The sequence below is a fragment of the Alexandromys fortis genome, unplaced genomic scaffold (assembly GCF_014885135.2).
Source record: "Alexandromys fortis isolate MF-2015 unplaced genomic scaffold, M_Fortis_MF-2015_v1.1 scaffold_4, whole genome shotgun sequence".
NCBI classification, from domain to species: domain Eukaryota; kingdom Metazoa; phylum Chordata; class Mammalia; order Rodentia; family Cricetidae; genus Alexandromys; species Alexandromys fortis.
In genome coordinates, this window is record NW_026067944.1 from 30,298,682 (window position 1) to 30,316,357 (window position 17,676).

The window sequence follows — 17,676 nt, forward strand, 5'->3', positions numbered from 1 at the left end:
AGAGAGAGAGAGAGAGAGAGAGAGAGAGAGAGAGAGAGAGAGAGAAAGAAAGAGAGAGAGAGAGAGAATGAATCATTGAGACAGCTGCTTAAGTAGATCCTTAGCCTTTCTGTTGGCGTCTGGAGCAATAGGTGGGACTATTCAGTGGTCTTCGGAGACTTTACTCTCACAGGCTCTAGAGAAAGCTACCGATCCCAGTTATCTCATCTTTGACTTTAGACCTCTTGTTCTCTCGAATACTCAGCTCCATCGCCTTGCCACACACTAACTGGTAGGTAGCTATGTAGTCGGGAAAGGTTCAGTTCCTGACGACACTGCCTTTAAAGAAGCAGTAGAGACGAAGGAGTTAATGTGGATTTACTAGAGGCAGAGGACAGAGCGGGACCTTCCTGTCTCATGTCAGTTCCATGATGGCATTGTGATTCCTGGATGGGCTGTGTGCCGAGAAGCTCACAGACAGAACTGGACGGGGGCCGTTAAGAGGCCTGAAGTTACCTATCCGCTGCTGATTCTGGAGCAAAGTGGGAGAGTTGCTGGCTGGGTCGCTAGAGTTGTAGTCACCTAATAGACAATGTGTGGGAAGGAGGGAGGGGAGGGAGGGAGGGAAGGAGGGAGGGGAGGGAGGGAGGGAAGGACGGAGGAAGGAGTCCAAATGGCATATCAAATATTAACTCAGAGCAGGGGACCTGAAGTGAGGCGTTAGCGGTGGGAGACTACTACCAAAAAGCAAGGGCAGGTTAAACAATAAAGAAAATTCTCCACAGGGCACAGTGAGAGCCAACAGTTCCTCCATGCACAGCATGACAGGCGGGGAATGACAGGGAACTTCCTTCAGCCAATGACTTTTAAAGAGGCTGGACCAGGTTAGGGTGTGACATTTTGGGTACCCAGAGAAAACCTGCCAGCCTGACCAGGGCTCACTCTCTCTGGTTTCTGTGTCACACACCTGAGGTTGGACTTCCCGTTCCTGTTCTGTGAGTTTGCCCCTTATAATAAAAGAGTAACTGAAATCTTTTGGAGTTAGCATGGGATTCTTTGACTCATGTCTCCACCCCCATTTCCAGTAACAGGGGAAGACATGGGCAAGACTCTTGGGGTGATTCTCAACTTCTAGCTTCATTCTAACCAAAATCCAGAAGCTGGTGCTACCTGATCAGAAGTCCACCACTCAGCACCAACACAGGAGTAACCAGCGGCCTGGGCCAGGACAGTTCTCCAGGGGCCTCCCTACCTCTGAATCTTTAAGCCAGATCCTTGACTCTCCCGTGAAAAACTCCCGGTGGTCTCTAGACCGAAGCCAGGAGGCGGCATGTTGCCAGGTAGGCCAAACACACTTGGCTTTGTGTAAAGGTGAAGTCATGAAGAAGGGTCCCAAGCAGGGCCTTAAATGCCGAGTGTAGTGTGTTCCTGTGTGTGCACTGGACTCCCCTGCCCTGCCTTCAGGTGAACGCAGAGGTTGCAGAGGGTGCCGTTGGTAATCCCATCTAGAGAGCAGTCTCCTTGTACACCAGCCAGTCAGCAGAACAGAGCCCCATTCTGCTCAGGAATGCGCTCTCAGAAACTTAATCTAACTGCTGAGTCTGGGCCAAACCTCCCAGTGGCATTAACCCAAAGATAGCACCCCTTTCTCTGGCCCCCAGGATCCTTCTTGCCAGGCTAGTGATGCCTCCTTCAAGCCTGGGAGGCTGCCTTGCCACTCCCCCACCCACCCACTACCTTCTCTGCGGGATACCTCCCCATCCCCCGGGGCTCACCCCATCTCTCCAACTTCTCCTTCTTTCTAGTCAGGCCCAAACATTTCACTTTGGATCCATGTCTGAATGACAAGCCAATGGCTCTTGGCTTTCAAAGGAGACCAGTCCCGCTCCAGAACACACCTTTCAACTCCAACCACACAGCCCTTCAAGCACCAAAGAAAGCAGGAGCCAGGGTTTGTTTTGGTTTCTTGTTTCAGGTCAAGACTATAAATCAAACCACCTCACATAGGTACACTCTGAATCAAATAGAGAGGTCCAAACCAGACCACCTCTTTTCCAGCTCCCCCTTCTCCAAACAATAAGAGGTTCAGGCTGGCTCCTCATGAGTTTGAACAGACAATTATAGAGCGTCTTCAGGCCTACAGACACATGCTGATCATTTGCAGATAGAATCTCTCTCCTAGAGGCCCCCGCGAGGCACAGATGTTGAAAGGCACCTGTAATACTGAACAGCGGGGAAAGAGCGAATTGCCCAGCCACAGGAAATACTTTGGTCCATTATAAGAGAATTCTACTGCAGGAAGGATGAACCAACTAGCTAAGGACACAATGGGATATATTAGAGTGTTGGTTACATGATACACACATGTGCAGAAGCGTGTCAGTTGTCCACTGGGAACCATACTTTTTGCACTTTACTGTATGCATCTTATACTCATCGAAGGAGAAAAGGCAAATTATCATACAGCCAAAGGAAAGTGCTTATCATACAGTGCCAAGGGTGAGAGTTAAGAATAGGATATGTATTGTCTAGCCATAATATAGCAACAACATAAACATATGGGTGTGGATAAAAACCGGAAGAGTAGATGCCGAAATGACAATTGTGGCTGTGTGAAGATGGCAGACTTAAGGGCTACATTACTTTTTACGTATTCCAGACTTTCTATAGGGCGATTCTAATTTTAAAATTAGCAAAAGAAGAAGTCAAAAATGTCTGATGCCAAGAAGTGTGATTCTGGTCTCAGCCACGCTTATTGTGATGATGAGATGATTCCTAACCTTCTCCACCTCTTCTTCTAAGCCTTTTGACATCCCTCAACTCCTCCCCCACCCCCGCCAGGCACAGCCAGAGAACAGCCCCAGAGGACAGGGCCTAGTTGCACTTTGCCCGGTGCTTAGCTTCCTTTCAGAGACCTCACACTCAGACTCCACGGCACTCTTTCTGCCTAGAAGGAGAGCAGGGTGGGGACAGATATAGCTCAGTGTCAACCTGGCCCCTCCGGGAGACACTCTTTGCCCATCCCCTGTAGGAAAGGGCAGAACTTCTCAATGTTTCCTCAGAAACGAGGGGCACCAGCAGCAGCGCTGTTCCGTTCTCTCACAGTGGCATCCTGTTAGGAGTCTGGGACCAGAGACAGGGGGAGTCTTTCTCCCCTGAACCATGCCTCCCTACTCCTTGACACTCTACTCTCCTTCCAGAGCTCACATCTCGCGCGCCCCAGTGACCTCACTTGACTTCAGGAGACCCATATTGCAGAAATTTTCTCCTCTGAACCTAGGATGCTGGACAGCTCACTTCCTATAACCACATTACCCACGAGGCCATTGGTCACGGTGACACAGAAGCTGAAAACTAGCTTGTCAGGGTTAAGGGGACACTATTAAGTTATGAGTTCTAGAAGTCTCAAAGTTTATATCCAAATGCCTAAAGTTTTGACAAGTTCCCCTGTTTCAAGGGTCCTGGATGGAAGCAATTCTTTGTTCCCTAGCTATAAGCCACGCAAACAAGAATGAGTCCTGAGGTGGCTCTGCTGGCTTAGGATAGCATTTGATTAGCAACTGTTACAAAAGGCTCATGAACGAAGGGCTGAAAGCCAGAAAGCAAATGTCCTATGCATGGGACACTGGGCGTCTGGCAGCAATCACATATAAAGGCAGTCTGTCACACTGTTCCCACCTACCTCATGGACTAATGTAATGAGTTGAGTAGGGTACATGGAGTGTCAACTAGGGTTACATGTCCTGGATGAGGCTCCTCAAGTCACTTGACCCTTACTTTGTTTTATTGGATCCTCAAAATGCAATCTCAAAGTATGTCTCAGCTCTCGCACATGAAAGAAATGTGAGCTGTCCTAAAGACCATGCGGCAAGAAGTACTGAGCCCACCAGAATCCTTTTCTGTGTGTGTGTGGAGGTTGGAGGCCACTTAGCCCTTGGCTTCCATATTGACCTGTGGACACAGGTTCTTTTAACGTAATCATCACAGAAACCAGAGATGGGATAACACTAATTCAACAGCACAAGCAGCATGCATACAGACAATGATTTACACTGAGAACAGCAACATGAGATAGGCAAACCCCTTAACAGAAGGAAAGAGAGAAAGAGAAAAGGAAAGAGCGTGAGCGTTGAGTGGGTGGCACCTCTTCCTTATCTCTCTTCTCTTTATCCATATATTAAGCGGTTTCCTTTGCATTTGCTCAGGAATTTATATTTAGGATCTGGTCAGGTGGCTCAGTGGGTAAATGCACCTACCATCCGTCAGGCCTGATAACCTGTGTTCAGTCCTCTAGGGCTGCATGGCAGAAGGAGAGAACTGATTCCTATAGGTTATCCTCTAGCCCCCACCTACATTGAGTGACCACACACACACATGCATGCACACACATGCACACATGCACACGCGCACACACAGACACGCCTGCACGCACATGCATGCACACGCACGCATGCATGAACACGTGCACACATGCACACACATGTGCACACACATGCACGCACACACACATACACACACACACGCACATATGCATGCACACGATAATATGTTTGAAATGATCTGTATCCCAAGCACTAGGAATATGCTGAGGCCAGGTTTGGCGCACACAGGCTTCCTCCATCAAGAGAACCGTGACTGAAACCACAGTAACAAGGGGGTAAGAGGGAAAAGGCTGCCCAGAGAGCAGCTGTCACATCCTCCAGAAACAACCGGCCAAGCGGAGAGGTGGTGTCAATTCTGGGTCCCCAGAACAATTTACCCCCTGTAGACCTTGCACATATCACCCTGCTCGGAGGGGAAACTTCTCCAGGACACCACAGACCCTAAGAGTGTTGACCAGTCTTGAGCAGTGACCACTTGACTGAGAAGCTTGCCAGCAGTTGCTATGCTTAACGATAGAGCGTAGGACTATGAGAAAAGAAAGAGTGGGGAGAGGAGGTGAGGTCATAACATGCAGCATGGCAGCAAAGTAGACTCACTGGCTAGTGTCACCGTGGCTGGCACACTGGCCACGGCTCCTGCGGGAATCCGAGCCACACACTGGTACCGTCCCACAGTATGGTTGTTGAGGGCAGCAATGACGAGGGTCCCACGGGTGACGAGGACACCCAGGGCATCATCCGAGCCATTGAGCTCCTTCCCGTTGAAACGCCAAGTTATATTCACCCACGGTGGCTCCACAACACAGCCCAGGATCACAGTTCCTCCAAGCTTCTGGACAGTTGACGTGGGCTGGACAGTGACCTGGGGAACCTCACCTGGAAAAAGAACATCAATGTAAACCATGAACGGAGTTCCCCAAGAAACTGCTGCCACAACTACCTTGTGAGGCATCACCTAGGACTCGGCAACCAGACAAGCTCCCAGCTCTCCTTGCCCATTCCCCATTCTTCCCATTTCCAGAAAGTTCCCTTGCCATGTGACAATGCAGTACAAAGGCAAAAGCTCAGGCTCTAAAGTTGCACAGACTTTGACTGAATCCAGCGCCAAGACCTGTGAGCCATGTAATTATGGCCTTTCTGTAAACTGTGGCTACCAATACTTGACTGGCGGCATTGTCGTAAGGCTCACAGAGTATGCAAGTGACCTACTCTGGGCTCTTACAATAAATGCACCCTCCAGGCAGCTATTACTGTTCCTCTTCCTCTACTAGTAGCATATCTTTGAAATTACTAAAATACAAAACTATACCTGATATGACATTGTCCTGATTGCTTTCTGTCTTGTGTCCTCGAGTGTGCCACAGCCAGGAGGTCAGCAGGGATGTAGCGCTCTAAGGACACTAAGCTGCTTCAGGCTCCCATCCAACATGGAGGCAGAGCACTCCCAGGACGGGCAGGCTGAGAATAGAAGGAAAACACTCACCCAGGTCAGCAAGGCAGCCTGCTGCAGCCAAGAGGAGCCCAATCAGTGCAACCGCAGGCTGTTCTCCTTGACACGCTGTCATTTTCCCTCGCGGTATGGTGTGTCACAGGGGGTTCCAAGCTGAAGTCCCATAAGCTGTGTCTGACCCTGGTAGAGCTACCGCACTCCTCTGTAACCCTGTTGTGAGAGAAGTCGGGAGAATGGTCAGGGTGAGACTATCTGGAGCTTGGACCATCCCTTAACTCCACTCTGTCATGCTTGTGGGCAGTGTTCAAAGTGGCTGTGCTACCAGAGGACCAGAGGGGCTCTTCGTGACATTTCTTATCCCAAGGGCGTGTCTTATCAGGGTCCCTCCTGAGTCCAGAGGTAATTTAGTCATGGAAACAGTGTTGACTGGGACTGACAGGGAGGACAGGGTAGCCCCAAGTATTGAGGGGCTGGGAACTACGGAAGAGCCAGGTAGTATCTCTCTGTGTGAGTGAGTGCAGACACTAGAACAGGCAAAAACCTCCTTCTTATTCACTATCAGAAGCTACGTATCCATGGCTATGAGTCATGCCATGTCGGAGTGCAGAACCCAGATGGACAAAGCTAAGTTCCTCTTTGGGGAGTGTTCCTCATTAACGCATCTACAATCTCAGTGACCCCTGAAAGCTTTAAGTCTCCCTTACACCAATGTCACCTATGGCCCTAGGGACTCTCTTATTCCTGAAATAAACCTGCCTCCTAAGCTTGTCAATGTCCTCTATTGCCCCAAACACAAAACAGACAATGGTCGCACGTCAGCCAGGACTCTGAGCCTCCCCTGTGTACAGAGACTTGTTTCACTTTTCTTTCCCACTTCCACTTCTCTCTGCCCTCAGTGCTAGAATTCTGGGGCTTCCACCTTCATAACTCACAGGGCTGCATTTCTATCTGGGACGACATTCCCCTGGAGATTTCTGCCGGCCGGGCCTCTCCAGCTGCCTGACACGCTGTCAGCCGCCCTTCAACGCCTGCCTAAAACTTCAGTGCTCCTCTTCCACAGTTACTATTATCTCCATAGCTATGCTTCTTTAAAAGATGCTTCAGAATCACAAAGGCAGCTGCATCCCCTGATACACTCTGCTGCTACTGCCAAAAACGTTTCCTTGTGTCTAAGCTTTCCACTGACATATCTCTAGCATTACCAAATAAGGAATTCTGATGGATCAACCTTTACTAGACAAAGGCATCAAAATGAGTTCCAGGAACAAAGAGGCAATGTTCCAATGACCAGACAGTGGTGGAACACTGCCCCCCTCATCATGTGCATTTTGCAATATTTTTACATGAAGTAGAGTTGGAGTATGTATTTACTTATTATTTGTGTAAGGGCTTGGGGCACACGCACATGCATGTGGAGGTTAGATCAACATCAAATATGCTTAATTGCTCTCTAACTTATTTTTTTTCAGACAAGGTCTCTCATTAAATGTAGAGTTCAGGCAGGCAGTTGTGGCACACACCTTTAATTTCAGCACTTGGGAGGCAGATGCAGGTGAATTTCTGAGTTCAAGGCCAGCCTGATCTATAGAAAGAATTCTAGGACAGATTGCCAAAGCTACACAGAGAAACCCTGTCTCAAAAACAAAACAAACAAACAAATAAAAAATCCCAAATTAAAACAACAGCAAAACCCTAGTGCTGTGAATATGAGTTTAAGATGTGGTACATTCGTTTATGCTGTGGAACATTTGTTTAATGATGCAAGGATGTGTTGCATTCTTCTATGTTGCATTTGTTTCACTCTGTAAGGCTGTGTTAGTTTGCCTGTCTAAAACACCTGATTGGTCTAATAAAGAGCTGAACGACCAATAGCTAGGCAGGAGAAAGGATAGGCGGGGCTGCCAGGCAGAAAGAATAAATAAAGGAGAAATCTAGAGGAGAGTAAGGAGGGAGGACACCAGGGACCAGCCATGCAGCCACACAGCCAGCCACAGAGTAAGAAGGAAAGAGAGATGTGTGGAATAAAGAGAGAGGTAAAAAGTGCAGAGGCAAAACGTAGTTAAAGAGAAACAGGATAATTTAAGTTAGAAAAGCTGGTTAAAAACAAGCCAAGCTAAGACCAGGCATTCGTGTGTAAGACTAAGTCTCTGTGTATTTATTTGGGAGCTGGGTGATGGCCCCCCAAAGAGTAAAAACAAAACAAAACCCAGCTATACCCTGGGGCTCGCCAACAGGATAAACTAGTTGACAAGCCCCAGGAATCCTCCTGTCTCTGCCTGGGGTCGTAGATGGCACACAGTGCTGTGCCAGTTTTGTGTGTGGCCTCTGGGGGTCCAAATTCAAGTCTTCATACCTGAGTAGCAGCAAGTATTTTACTGACTGGGTACCCCCTTCCCAGCCCCATTCCCTGTGGTTTACGAGAAGGGTTTAATATAGATTTAAGCATAACATTAGAACATTGCAGGAGATTGGTGCATGGAGAAAAATTTTATACACTCAATAACGTGAGTGTGGACCTCTCAAGAGAGAAGAGTGTTCAAGAATATTACCAACAGTGCTTTATACGATTTTTGTGGCTTCTGATATTACACTATTCAAAGACTTCCTTCCTTCTTCCCTCCCTCCCTCCCTCCCTCCCTCCCTCCCTCCCTCCATGTGTGTGTCTCTGTGTGTGTGTGTTAACCAAGGCAAGATCTCTTGCTGATCCAGACAGAATTGGCCACTTTGGTAATTCTAGTAACCTAATCAGCCAGTTTGCTCTGGGGATCCCATCTCTACCTCCTGAACACTGGCATTACCGAAAGGCTACCACTCCCACCTGCCTTTCTTATGTGGGTGCTGGGGTCTGCGCTCTGGCCCATCTCCCCAGCCAAGATCAAATTTTGACTATAAACAGAGGTCATAGTCTTCTTTTTGAGATTCTCAGAATGTTCCAGGTTTACAGCCATGAGAGGGATACGGTTAACCTCCAAAGTCATATAAGCTTAGGCCTTAAGCACGGTTCGTTTTTAACATTCTTCTGCAAGGGATCTTTGCTGAAAAGGCTGAGCTGAGAATTTAGACACAACTGAAGAAATTTTCCTAATGGTAAAGGTCAGTAGTATGGCAATATAATGGTTATTTCTGAGAGAGTGGCCTATGATCAAAATGTAATTCTTCTAGAACAATGGATCTAACAAGTGACTCTCAAATCTTGGTCACATTGGAAACATGGAGGGAAGGGCTATTCTTCCTGACAGAGAGCTTCTCTCAGCTTCTCCATCTGTGCTTTCTGGCTGCCCACAGGTCTGCCTCAGGTGAGCAATACAGGCCTTCCAACCCAACCCTGCCATAGCCTCTTGCCCTGTACTTGGGACTTGCCTAGAGCCTTTGCTTGTCTGAGGCTTTGGCTCTGGGCTTGGTCCTGCCTGGCTGCTGTGAGGGTGCAGAGGAACACATAGGCTCCACCCAGTGAGTGACCTCAGCACAAGCCTTTGGTCCCAACCCACCATGAGGGAGGCTCACGGCAGTTCCAAGATGGAATTCTTGCCCCTTGATGTTCACGCCCACCCTTTGCCGGGATCCTACAAGCCCTTTCAGCTGTCCTAGGAAGCAGACAGGGATGTTTTCTGTTTGACAGAAAATTCTTTTTTTCTTTTCTTTTTTTTTTTTTTGTTTGTTTGTTTGTTTCGAGACAGGGTTTCTCTGTAGCTTTGGAGCCTGTCCTGAACTAGCTCTTGGTAGACCAGGCTGGCCTTGAACTCACAAAGATCTGCCTGCCTCTGCCTCCCGAGTGCTGGGATTAAAGGCGTGCACTACTACTGCCTGGCTTGACAAAATTCTTAAGGAAGGCTTGGAAAGTCCCCTTCTGCCATTCTCAATCATTTCCTGGTATGGAGAAACATCCTGCTTCTGTTTTAATAATCGACTAAATCAAAGGTCTGTTGCATGTGAGGTGAAACTCATGGGGCACGAGACGCTCACGCGTAACTGTTGAGTGCTGCCAGAGGCAGCGGATGGGTGAGAGCCCCTGCGCGCTCCTGCTCCCGAGACCAGGCACGCTCTGCACAAGATGAGTCCTCTCATTGGCACACCGGCCCCGTGACGTGGGGACCATTATCTCTACTTCACAGGTGGAGAAACTGAGTACCAGAAATGTAATTGCTCATGGTTGTGAAACTGTACGCCTTCGATGAAAGCCACGTGGGCTGCCCCCAGAGCCCCGTACTTTCTGCCGCGAAGGCGGCTTTCCCACCTCTCCTATAAGGGCTGTGTATGCATTGATTTTTTTTTTTTTTAACGGAGTTGGAATAAGTGTATGGCCAGACAGTGGTGGCTAGAGGAAACACCTTGCCGGAAGGTAGAACTTTCTGTGTCCTTTCATTTTCCAGATTATTGTTTTTCAATTCTCAATCGACTTTTTCCCAATGAGGCGATGTGTTAAGATAGAACCTTGCATGGGTCCCCAGTTACAGGATTTCTTTCCTAAGGGGACTCACTCATTCATGACATGCCCCAGTTTCCCCAGCTCCTTAAGGAGACTGGCAGCAAAAGGGCCAAGGGAAAGGGCATAGGAACACGGCGCAATAAACAGTAAAGTGGGAACAGCAGACAAAGTAGGCCAAGGGCTGTTTCTCATCTCGGCACAGGGTGCATGGGAGGTGCTTGGGATGTAAAATGGACAAAGGTTTTACTGGGGAAACTCAGCCCAAGCCCCCTACGGCTTTAGGAGGACAGGCCAAGCAGTTCCCTTCACTTCTGCACCCTTGGTAATGTATACAGTTCAAAATGGAAACAGCCCTCGCTCCCACTGCCAGCCACCAGCCTGCTACGGGGAAAAAGGCGAAGAGACCGTGGTGGGGGGGGTGAGGGAAGAGAGAGGTAGCATGAATTAACTGACTGCAGGGAGGAATTCTGGGGTCTCGTTTTGTAAGTGGAGGGTTGTGACGGGGTGTGTCGGGGGATACAAACAACAGAAAGACTGTGTGGCACTCGAGTTTCTTTCTGGCTGGCTAGGGAAACTAAGTAGTCCAAGTTACTCTCTTTTGAGACAGGGTCTCACGCCACAGCTCAAGTTAGCCTGGGGCTTACTATGTAGGTCAGGCTGGTCTTGAAGTCAAAGCTGCTGTTCTGCCTTGATTTCCCAACACTTTACGGGGTCCTACAGGCATGAGCCACCATATCTGGCTTAGATTTATTTTACTTTGTCTTTTTATTTTCTTTTTAATTTATAGAGCTAGGTATTGAACCTAGGGTCTAACACATGACAAGCCTGTTCACTACCATGGAACTGTAGTCCCTCGATTCTCGGCTTTTGTCTGTGTGATTTGGGAAGTACTGGTGACGGAGCCCAGTACCTCACCTATTGTGTATTGTGGGAACTTCACTGAGCCTTCCTAGACTGAGATCCCTATTGTACTTGATGGCGTAACAGCACCAAAGATATGAGTATCACAGGATCTTATTGAAGACACATATGCACGCCTATCTATGAATATCTGTTATGTATATGACAGGAATATAAATATACATATATATGTATATATATGCAAGGCCTGAGATGGAGGACCTAACGGCTGTGTCATCTGCCTCCTCGTGGAACGAGTGAGATGTTTTCAAAGTTGAAGGAAGACACCAGCAAGGCCTGTTATTTTTCTTGGCAATATGAAACTATGTCTGGATCCACCTTATTTTCTTACGCGTTTTCTCAGAAAAAGAAGAGATTTTAAAAATAGCTAAAGAAGACAAACGGGAAAATGAATTCTAGTCCATGAGGACTAGCCGTTCGCCATTTTGAAGGATGATCTTCACACAGAAGTTCGTCCAAGCAGCTTCACTCCTGACATACACGTTTCCCACTGAAATAATTGATTCCTGGCAGCCGTTTCTGAAGCCGTCCAAAAGAAACAGCCAAACACACATTTCTGGAGTTGAGACCATGCATGAGAAATTGTGGCCTTGGACTATTTATTTATCTTTTTTTTTTTTTTTGAGGAAATTAAAAACAACAGAGTCTATCATCAGGAGGCAGCCAGCCCCACTCCTTCCTGCGAGGCTGGCTGAGCACAGGGAAGTACGCCTCTCTTTCCACCTCACCTGCTCAGAAGCAGGTCCTCTGCAGGGCCTGGGCCTGCACTCATGACAGGAGGGGTGATCAAGCAGATCACGTGAGCCACCTCAGGACCGAATGACTAGTAAGGATGAGAGCTGGCAGAGTCTTTTGTTCCGCTGCCCGAGAAAGGCTGGACAGTCAAGCTTATCTGCCAAGGTACAAGTTTCGACAGGCTTCCCAGTTTATAGAGTAAGATTCCGCATTCCCAGTGGTCTGTGAAGGTAGAGTGAAGCTTTCTTTACCCCCGGGTTGAGACAAGAAGTAAGTGGGTGTAAGTGGTGGTAGCCCCAGGTCTCAAGAGAGTAGAACTCCCAATCAAAAGATCACGCTGCAGAAGGCATTAGGAAATCACAAACATTTATTTCTCGGAGGGATGAATACGTCAATCGAGAGAAATTTAGGAGAAGGAATTTTTAAAACGACTACCAAAACACCACGTATACACCCTTAAAAATACATAGAAAAAAAGTTTATTTTTACTTAAAATGGTGTGCTTTACCCACAGACCTAATTAAAAGGAAACATTTTTTAAATTGAAAGGACCTCAGGAAAAATGTAATATGGCTTAGAATAACATCTAGTGGGTTTCCAGGCAACTGAATCTCCCAGTGAGTTAGGTCAGGAGACGGGAACTACAAGTTGTTTCAGAATCCCCATCCAGGGCTCATCTTGGTATCCAGGACCACCCGCTACAGGGATTCAGAACTGGTAATAACTGTTTCTGCATCTGGTTCCTTATACATACAGATAATATTGCCATCTGTCGCAGTGATGTGTGTGTGTGTGTGTGTGTGTGTGTGGTGCCTGTATGTTTGTACTTCTTAGTGAGTGTCTTCATGTGTGCAGCTGGACACCTATATCAGGTATCTTTCCTTGGTCACATGTCACCTTCTCTGGTTTTGAAACAGGCTCTCTCAATGAGCAAGATGCTATCTGAATCCACTAGGCTGCTCAATGAGCTTTTTGGATCAACTTATTTCCTCAGTGCTAGCGTTACAGGAGTGTACCAGACACATACACGTGTGCGTGCGTGCACTCCCCTCCCCCACGCACATGGCCAGCCCAGCTTTTGTACATGGGTTCTGGAGATATGGACTCCGGTCTTATACTTGTGTGGCAGGCACATTACAGACCAAGCTATCTCTGTAGACTCACAGTGACTACACACCAAATTTCATCACTCTAATCACAGACATACTAAATCTATAACAAGCTCCCAAAGTTCACTGCACAAACCCTCTTTGATAAAAGATGATGGCAATGCTCTATAGTTCTGCTACCCCAAACAACAGGTGACAACCGGCCACCAATCAAGTTGTGCGATCTGGCTAATGTAACAACGAAACTAGAGCTCAGGTTTGCTTTACGCGATCATATAGGCCTAGCGACTATGACGTTTGCCGGCACAGTTCTAGATCTGAATGTCTCCTAGACCTCTGCGATCCCTCCACCCTTCCCACCCTCCCTTTGTTTCATTCCCCTTTTGTGTGTTGCTGGGGTGCTTCTGTGTGTGGGGTTGCACATGCATGTGTGTTCATATGTATGTAGATGCCAGGGAACAATGTTGGGTGTTGTTCTTCAGGGGCCGTCCACATTTTCTTTTTTGAGGCAGAGTCTCTCACTGACCTGAAAACCCCGAATAAGCTAGTCTAGCTAACCAGCAGCCCCAGAGACCCAACTGTCTCCTATTCTCAGTGTTGAGTGGGCACCAATACTCTCAACCTTTTCTTTTTGTTTTTTAATGTGGGTTCTGGGGTTCAAGCCCAGGTCCTTCTTGTCTTGTAAGTAGTTTACTAAGTTTTCTCTCTAGCTGCTCTTCCTCCCTGTGTGTGTGCCTGTGTGTGTGTGTGCATGCGTGTGTGTGTGTGTGTGTGACAAGAACTTGTTGTGTAGACTAGGGTAGCCTTGAACTTAAGACATTCCTACCTTGGTTTCCCTACTTCTCGGGGTTACAAGTTTGTGGTACCATGCCCAGCTCCATTCTGTTGACAAATAGGAAATAATTACAATGGTTAGATGTTCTCAAATAATGTGCTATGCTTTTGCCAGCTTCTAAACATATTTCTCTCTTAGTCTTTATCCAGATTTTACGTGTGAGCCTATTAACAATCTACATGTACTATGATTTACACTGGGGGGGGGTATTGATATAATCTACTCCATATAGGTAGTATAGAGACACTGTTAACTGTAATACATAGTTTCATTTCTTAGGAACTTACAGTCAAATTTGGGATATAAATTTACTAGTACCCAGCAAATATACTTGAGCTCTTCTCCATTTCCCAGACTCCTCTGCAGCTAACTGAAGGTCACATGACTAGCGGTGGCCAGTAAAATATGAGTAGGTCATTATGTCACATCTGGACTAGGCCAGTGATGAGCTAGAGAGGCAGGTCTGTTTCTTCTGGTGTGGTGACCATAAGTCACATGTTTCAGAGTGCACAGCTACATGATAGAAGAAATCAGCTCAAGGTGTGATATTAGAAGAAACAAACTTTCCTTCCTCCTAACCATTCAGGCTCTGGAATTAGTCTCATGGGCCAACCTCAGCCTTTTTTTTTTAATCCTAAAAGTTTGGCTAGTAATGGAGTCAGTTACAAACAGCAGGCGGTAAATGAGAGCATTTTCAGGACAAGCTTTCTGGATATGTCTGGCCTGCGCTTGTGAGGTGGTGTCCATGTCAGGAAGAAGAGGCCATCTCCGTTAGAAGGCAAAGCTGAGCAGCGGGAAGCAGTGTTCGCTGTGAGGGCTGCTGCATCTAGCAATCAGGTTCTGGAAAGACTTTTCCGGAAGAGTGGTCTCCCACCATTTCCTAATTTATTCCCTTATGATACTAGAGGCTAGTATCCATAATGCATGCCTCATTTATCGGTGAAAACATATAGGGGAGAACTTAAAAAAAACACAACAAACTTTAGGTAAGTCTAATCATATCTGAATGACTCCTTAATCCTGACTGTTTTACAATCATTAGTTAATAACTTCTGACACCAGCTTGTTTGGGGTAGGATCACTGCCATAATCTTTTTCAAACAGTCTGCTTGAATGCTAATTATTTTGTTGACTTCTCATCAGAAGTGATTGCCTTGCCAAAGCTCCCACCTCCTCCCATGGCCACAGAAAGGTCGGCTCCACTGTTGTCTCTGTTTGCATACACTTAGATGATCAGCCCTCTCTTCAAGCCAGTCTCTGTGCAGGCATCCCCTTTAGCCCCTTACCCTTTTGTGAGAATTAATTTAATTAAAACCAAATAATATAATCTGCAAATCCACTTAAGAGAGAACAAGCGAGCTGAGGAGACAATGAATGAGTGGCTGGGGTCCCCACCGGCAAGCCCTCTCTACCCAGGAGATATCTTGGACACTGTGTAGACTTGTGACATTGTTCGGCAGCCTAAAGACATCGCTGTCAGTTCCTGGATTAAATATCAGTGGCGGACGCCCTACTTCTCTTGTAGACAGAAAGAAATGCTGAGGGAATTGCTACTTTCAAGGCCACAATGGAGTTGCTCAGGCTCACCTTGGGGAGCTTATATCCCTCTTTGGAGACCAAGAATAAAAAGTGACAGATGGGACACTGAGACAGTCATGCTGTGAAGACCACTGTAAGAGAGTCTGAAATCAACACAAAGACAGAGGGAACTCGTAACCCGTGACATTTGGGGCAGAGCGGTATGCCTGCGCTCCACGTTCTGAATCCAATATAACAAGCTGATCGCAAACCAAGGTCATTTACCTTCCAGGCAAGACCCTCCACCATCCTTGGACTTGCCTCTGAGCTCTTGTAAAATGCGACTCTGTCTGGCAAAGGAGGAAGACATTGCAAAGGAGTCGCACTTCTTTGTGACTTGTACCCCTAACCAAAAATGGCTGAGGTGTGTGTGTGTGTGTGTGTGTGTGTGTAGTGTGTGGTGTGTAGATAGACCGACAGACACCAGAAAAGGAAAATCACCATTTTTTTTCTTCCACACTCCCATCTCAAGCCCCTCACCCTTATTCCATATAAATTCAATTTGACAACCCTGCTAATTGGATAAGAACTCCTACGCTCCTAGGAGGCTGTTCCCTTTTCTTTCCTTTTACTTTTTCTTTCTCTCTTTTTGTTTTTGGAGGGCTCAAAACAGGGTGATTGTGCCGTTCTTTAACACGAATTCCATCTGCTTTATTCCTCTCTCGCCTTTCAGGGCTACTTCTGAATATTTATGAAGCCTTCCCTCTCCCCCTCACTCCTTACTGCCCCACCTCCACCCTCCTGCCTCTCTCCCGACAGGGCTCCAGCCTCCTCCCCTTCTCTAGAGCTGGGAAAAAAAAAACCTTCCAGTGCCCCCCCCCCCCAGCTTCCTTGCTTTAGATAAACACAGGCAGTGTCAAGTGTGAGGAGAAGGGGGAGGAGGGAGGGGATTCAACTGCCAGTCAAGCCCCTGGCCTTCCATGCGGCCTGGGGGCCTACCCTAATCTGCTGCATGCTTGCCATATGGGGGCTGTGTTGCCCCGGGAGACACTAACAGGCAGAACGGAGCTTAATAGAGTCCATATTCATTGTGATGCAGTGAGGTAGCTCAAGGCACCACTGCCCCTTTGCTGGTCTCATTCTCCGGTTTCTCACTTTCTTTCTGGTTTTCTTCTCTTCTTCTTCTTTTCTTCCTTTCAAAGGGGGCTGGTCCCCAGAGAGCGCTAACCGGGAGAGTACTGAACTGCTGGAAAGACTGGACCTAAGGAGGCTGGGAGTGAGGAGGAGGATGGTGGAGGGGAGGGCAGTTGAGAGGCACAGCAGGGACACAAGGAAGCAGCACTCACTGCATGAGCCTGAGACTGCACACATGAAGGACAGTGTGGGGGGTGAGTGGGTAGTATTTAAAATTTATTTATTTTGACACCAGTGCCTATGTAACCAGTCCCATCATTCTCTATCCCTACTTCCTGGCCATCTCAATCCCAATTAAGTATATTCATTAAATCAATGACACCACTGCTCCAGGGTGCCAGCCCTGTGACCAATTCCAGGCTCTTCAGATTCCCTTGAAAAGTTCTAGGCGTGGAAAGGTCAGAGGTCCCACTTATTAATGTTGCTTAATCATGTATCCGAATTTCAGCAAATGATGCTCATTTGCAATGACAAGATTCTCTCTCCTCATCTTTCTGTTGCTAGCATTTCACTATATAGCCAAGGTTGGTTTCAACCAAGTGGTTCTCCTGCCTCAGCCTCCTCAGTGCTGAGACTACAAGCCTGTGCGACCACCACTCTTTGCATTGTCTTCTCCTACATTCCTTCTAGAATACCAAGCTCACCCAAACAGGTACAGATTATGGTATGGCAGCACTTGGGAGGCAGAGGCAGAGGCAGAGGCAGAGGCAGGAGGATCCCTGGGAGTTTGAGGCGAGCCTAGTCTACAGAGTGAGTTCTAGGACAGTCAGCTACATAGTGAGACCCTGCCTCAAAACAGAACAAAGCAAGATTACAGGAACAGGGCAGCTACTGTTCAAGTGTCTGTGGCACTGAGCGCGAGCTTCCTTTGACACTCCACATGTCTCGTGAGGTTGGCATGTCATCAGTCTGCTGAGGATTTATTGGTGGTGATTAAATATCTCGCATGTGATCACACACACGATAAACCTCAGGGCCAGGGTTTGAACCCTTGGGTTTTTTTTCATTCTTCTGAAGCTTCATGGAAGAAGTTCAGGCATAATAATTCAGATGAGTCTGCCGTGGATTTAGCAATTAATATCATAATTACAAAGATCAAGTAGCCACAGGAAGATAATTGTTTCTAA

The 17,676-nt window shown here is 47.4% G+C and overlaps 1 protein-coding gene across 4 annotated transcripts in view; it reads right to left on the reverse strand.

The window, feature by feature from the left end:
* Positions 1 to 17,676, reverse strand: part of Boc (BOC cell adhesion associated, oncogene regulated) — a 74,635-nt gene that overhangs the window by 32,172 nt on the left and 24,787 nt on the right. For all 4 annotated transcript variants that reach the window (XM_050148952.1, XM_050148950.1, XM_050148949.1 and 1 more), the window contains exons 3-4: positions 5,845 to 6,021; positions 4,959 to 5,237 (exon numbers count right to left, since the gene is read on the reverse strand). In XM_050148952.1, coding sequence (XP_050004909.1) covers positions 4,959 to 5,237; positions 5,845 to 5,926 — 361 coding nt within the window. In that variant the 5' untranslated portion in view covers positions 5,927 to 6,021. The remainder of the gene's footprint in view (positions 1 to 4,958; positions 5,238 to 5,844; positions 6,022 to 17,676) is intronic.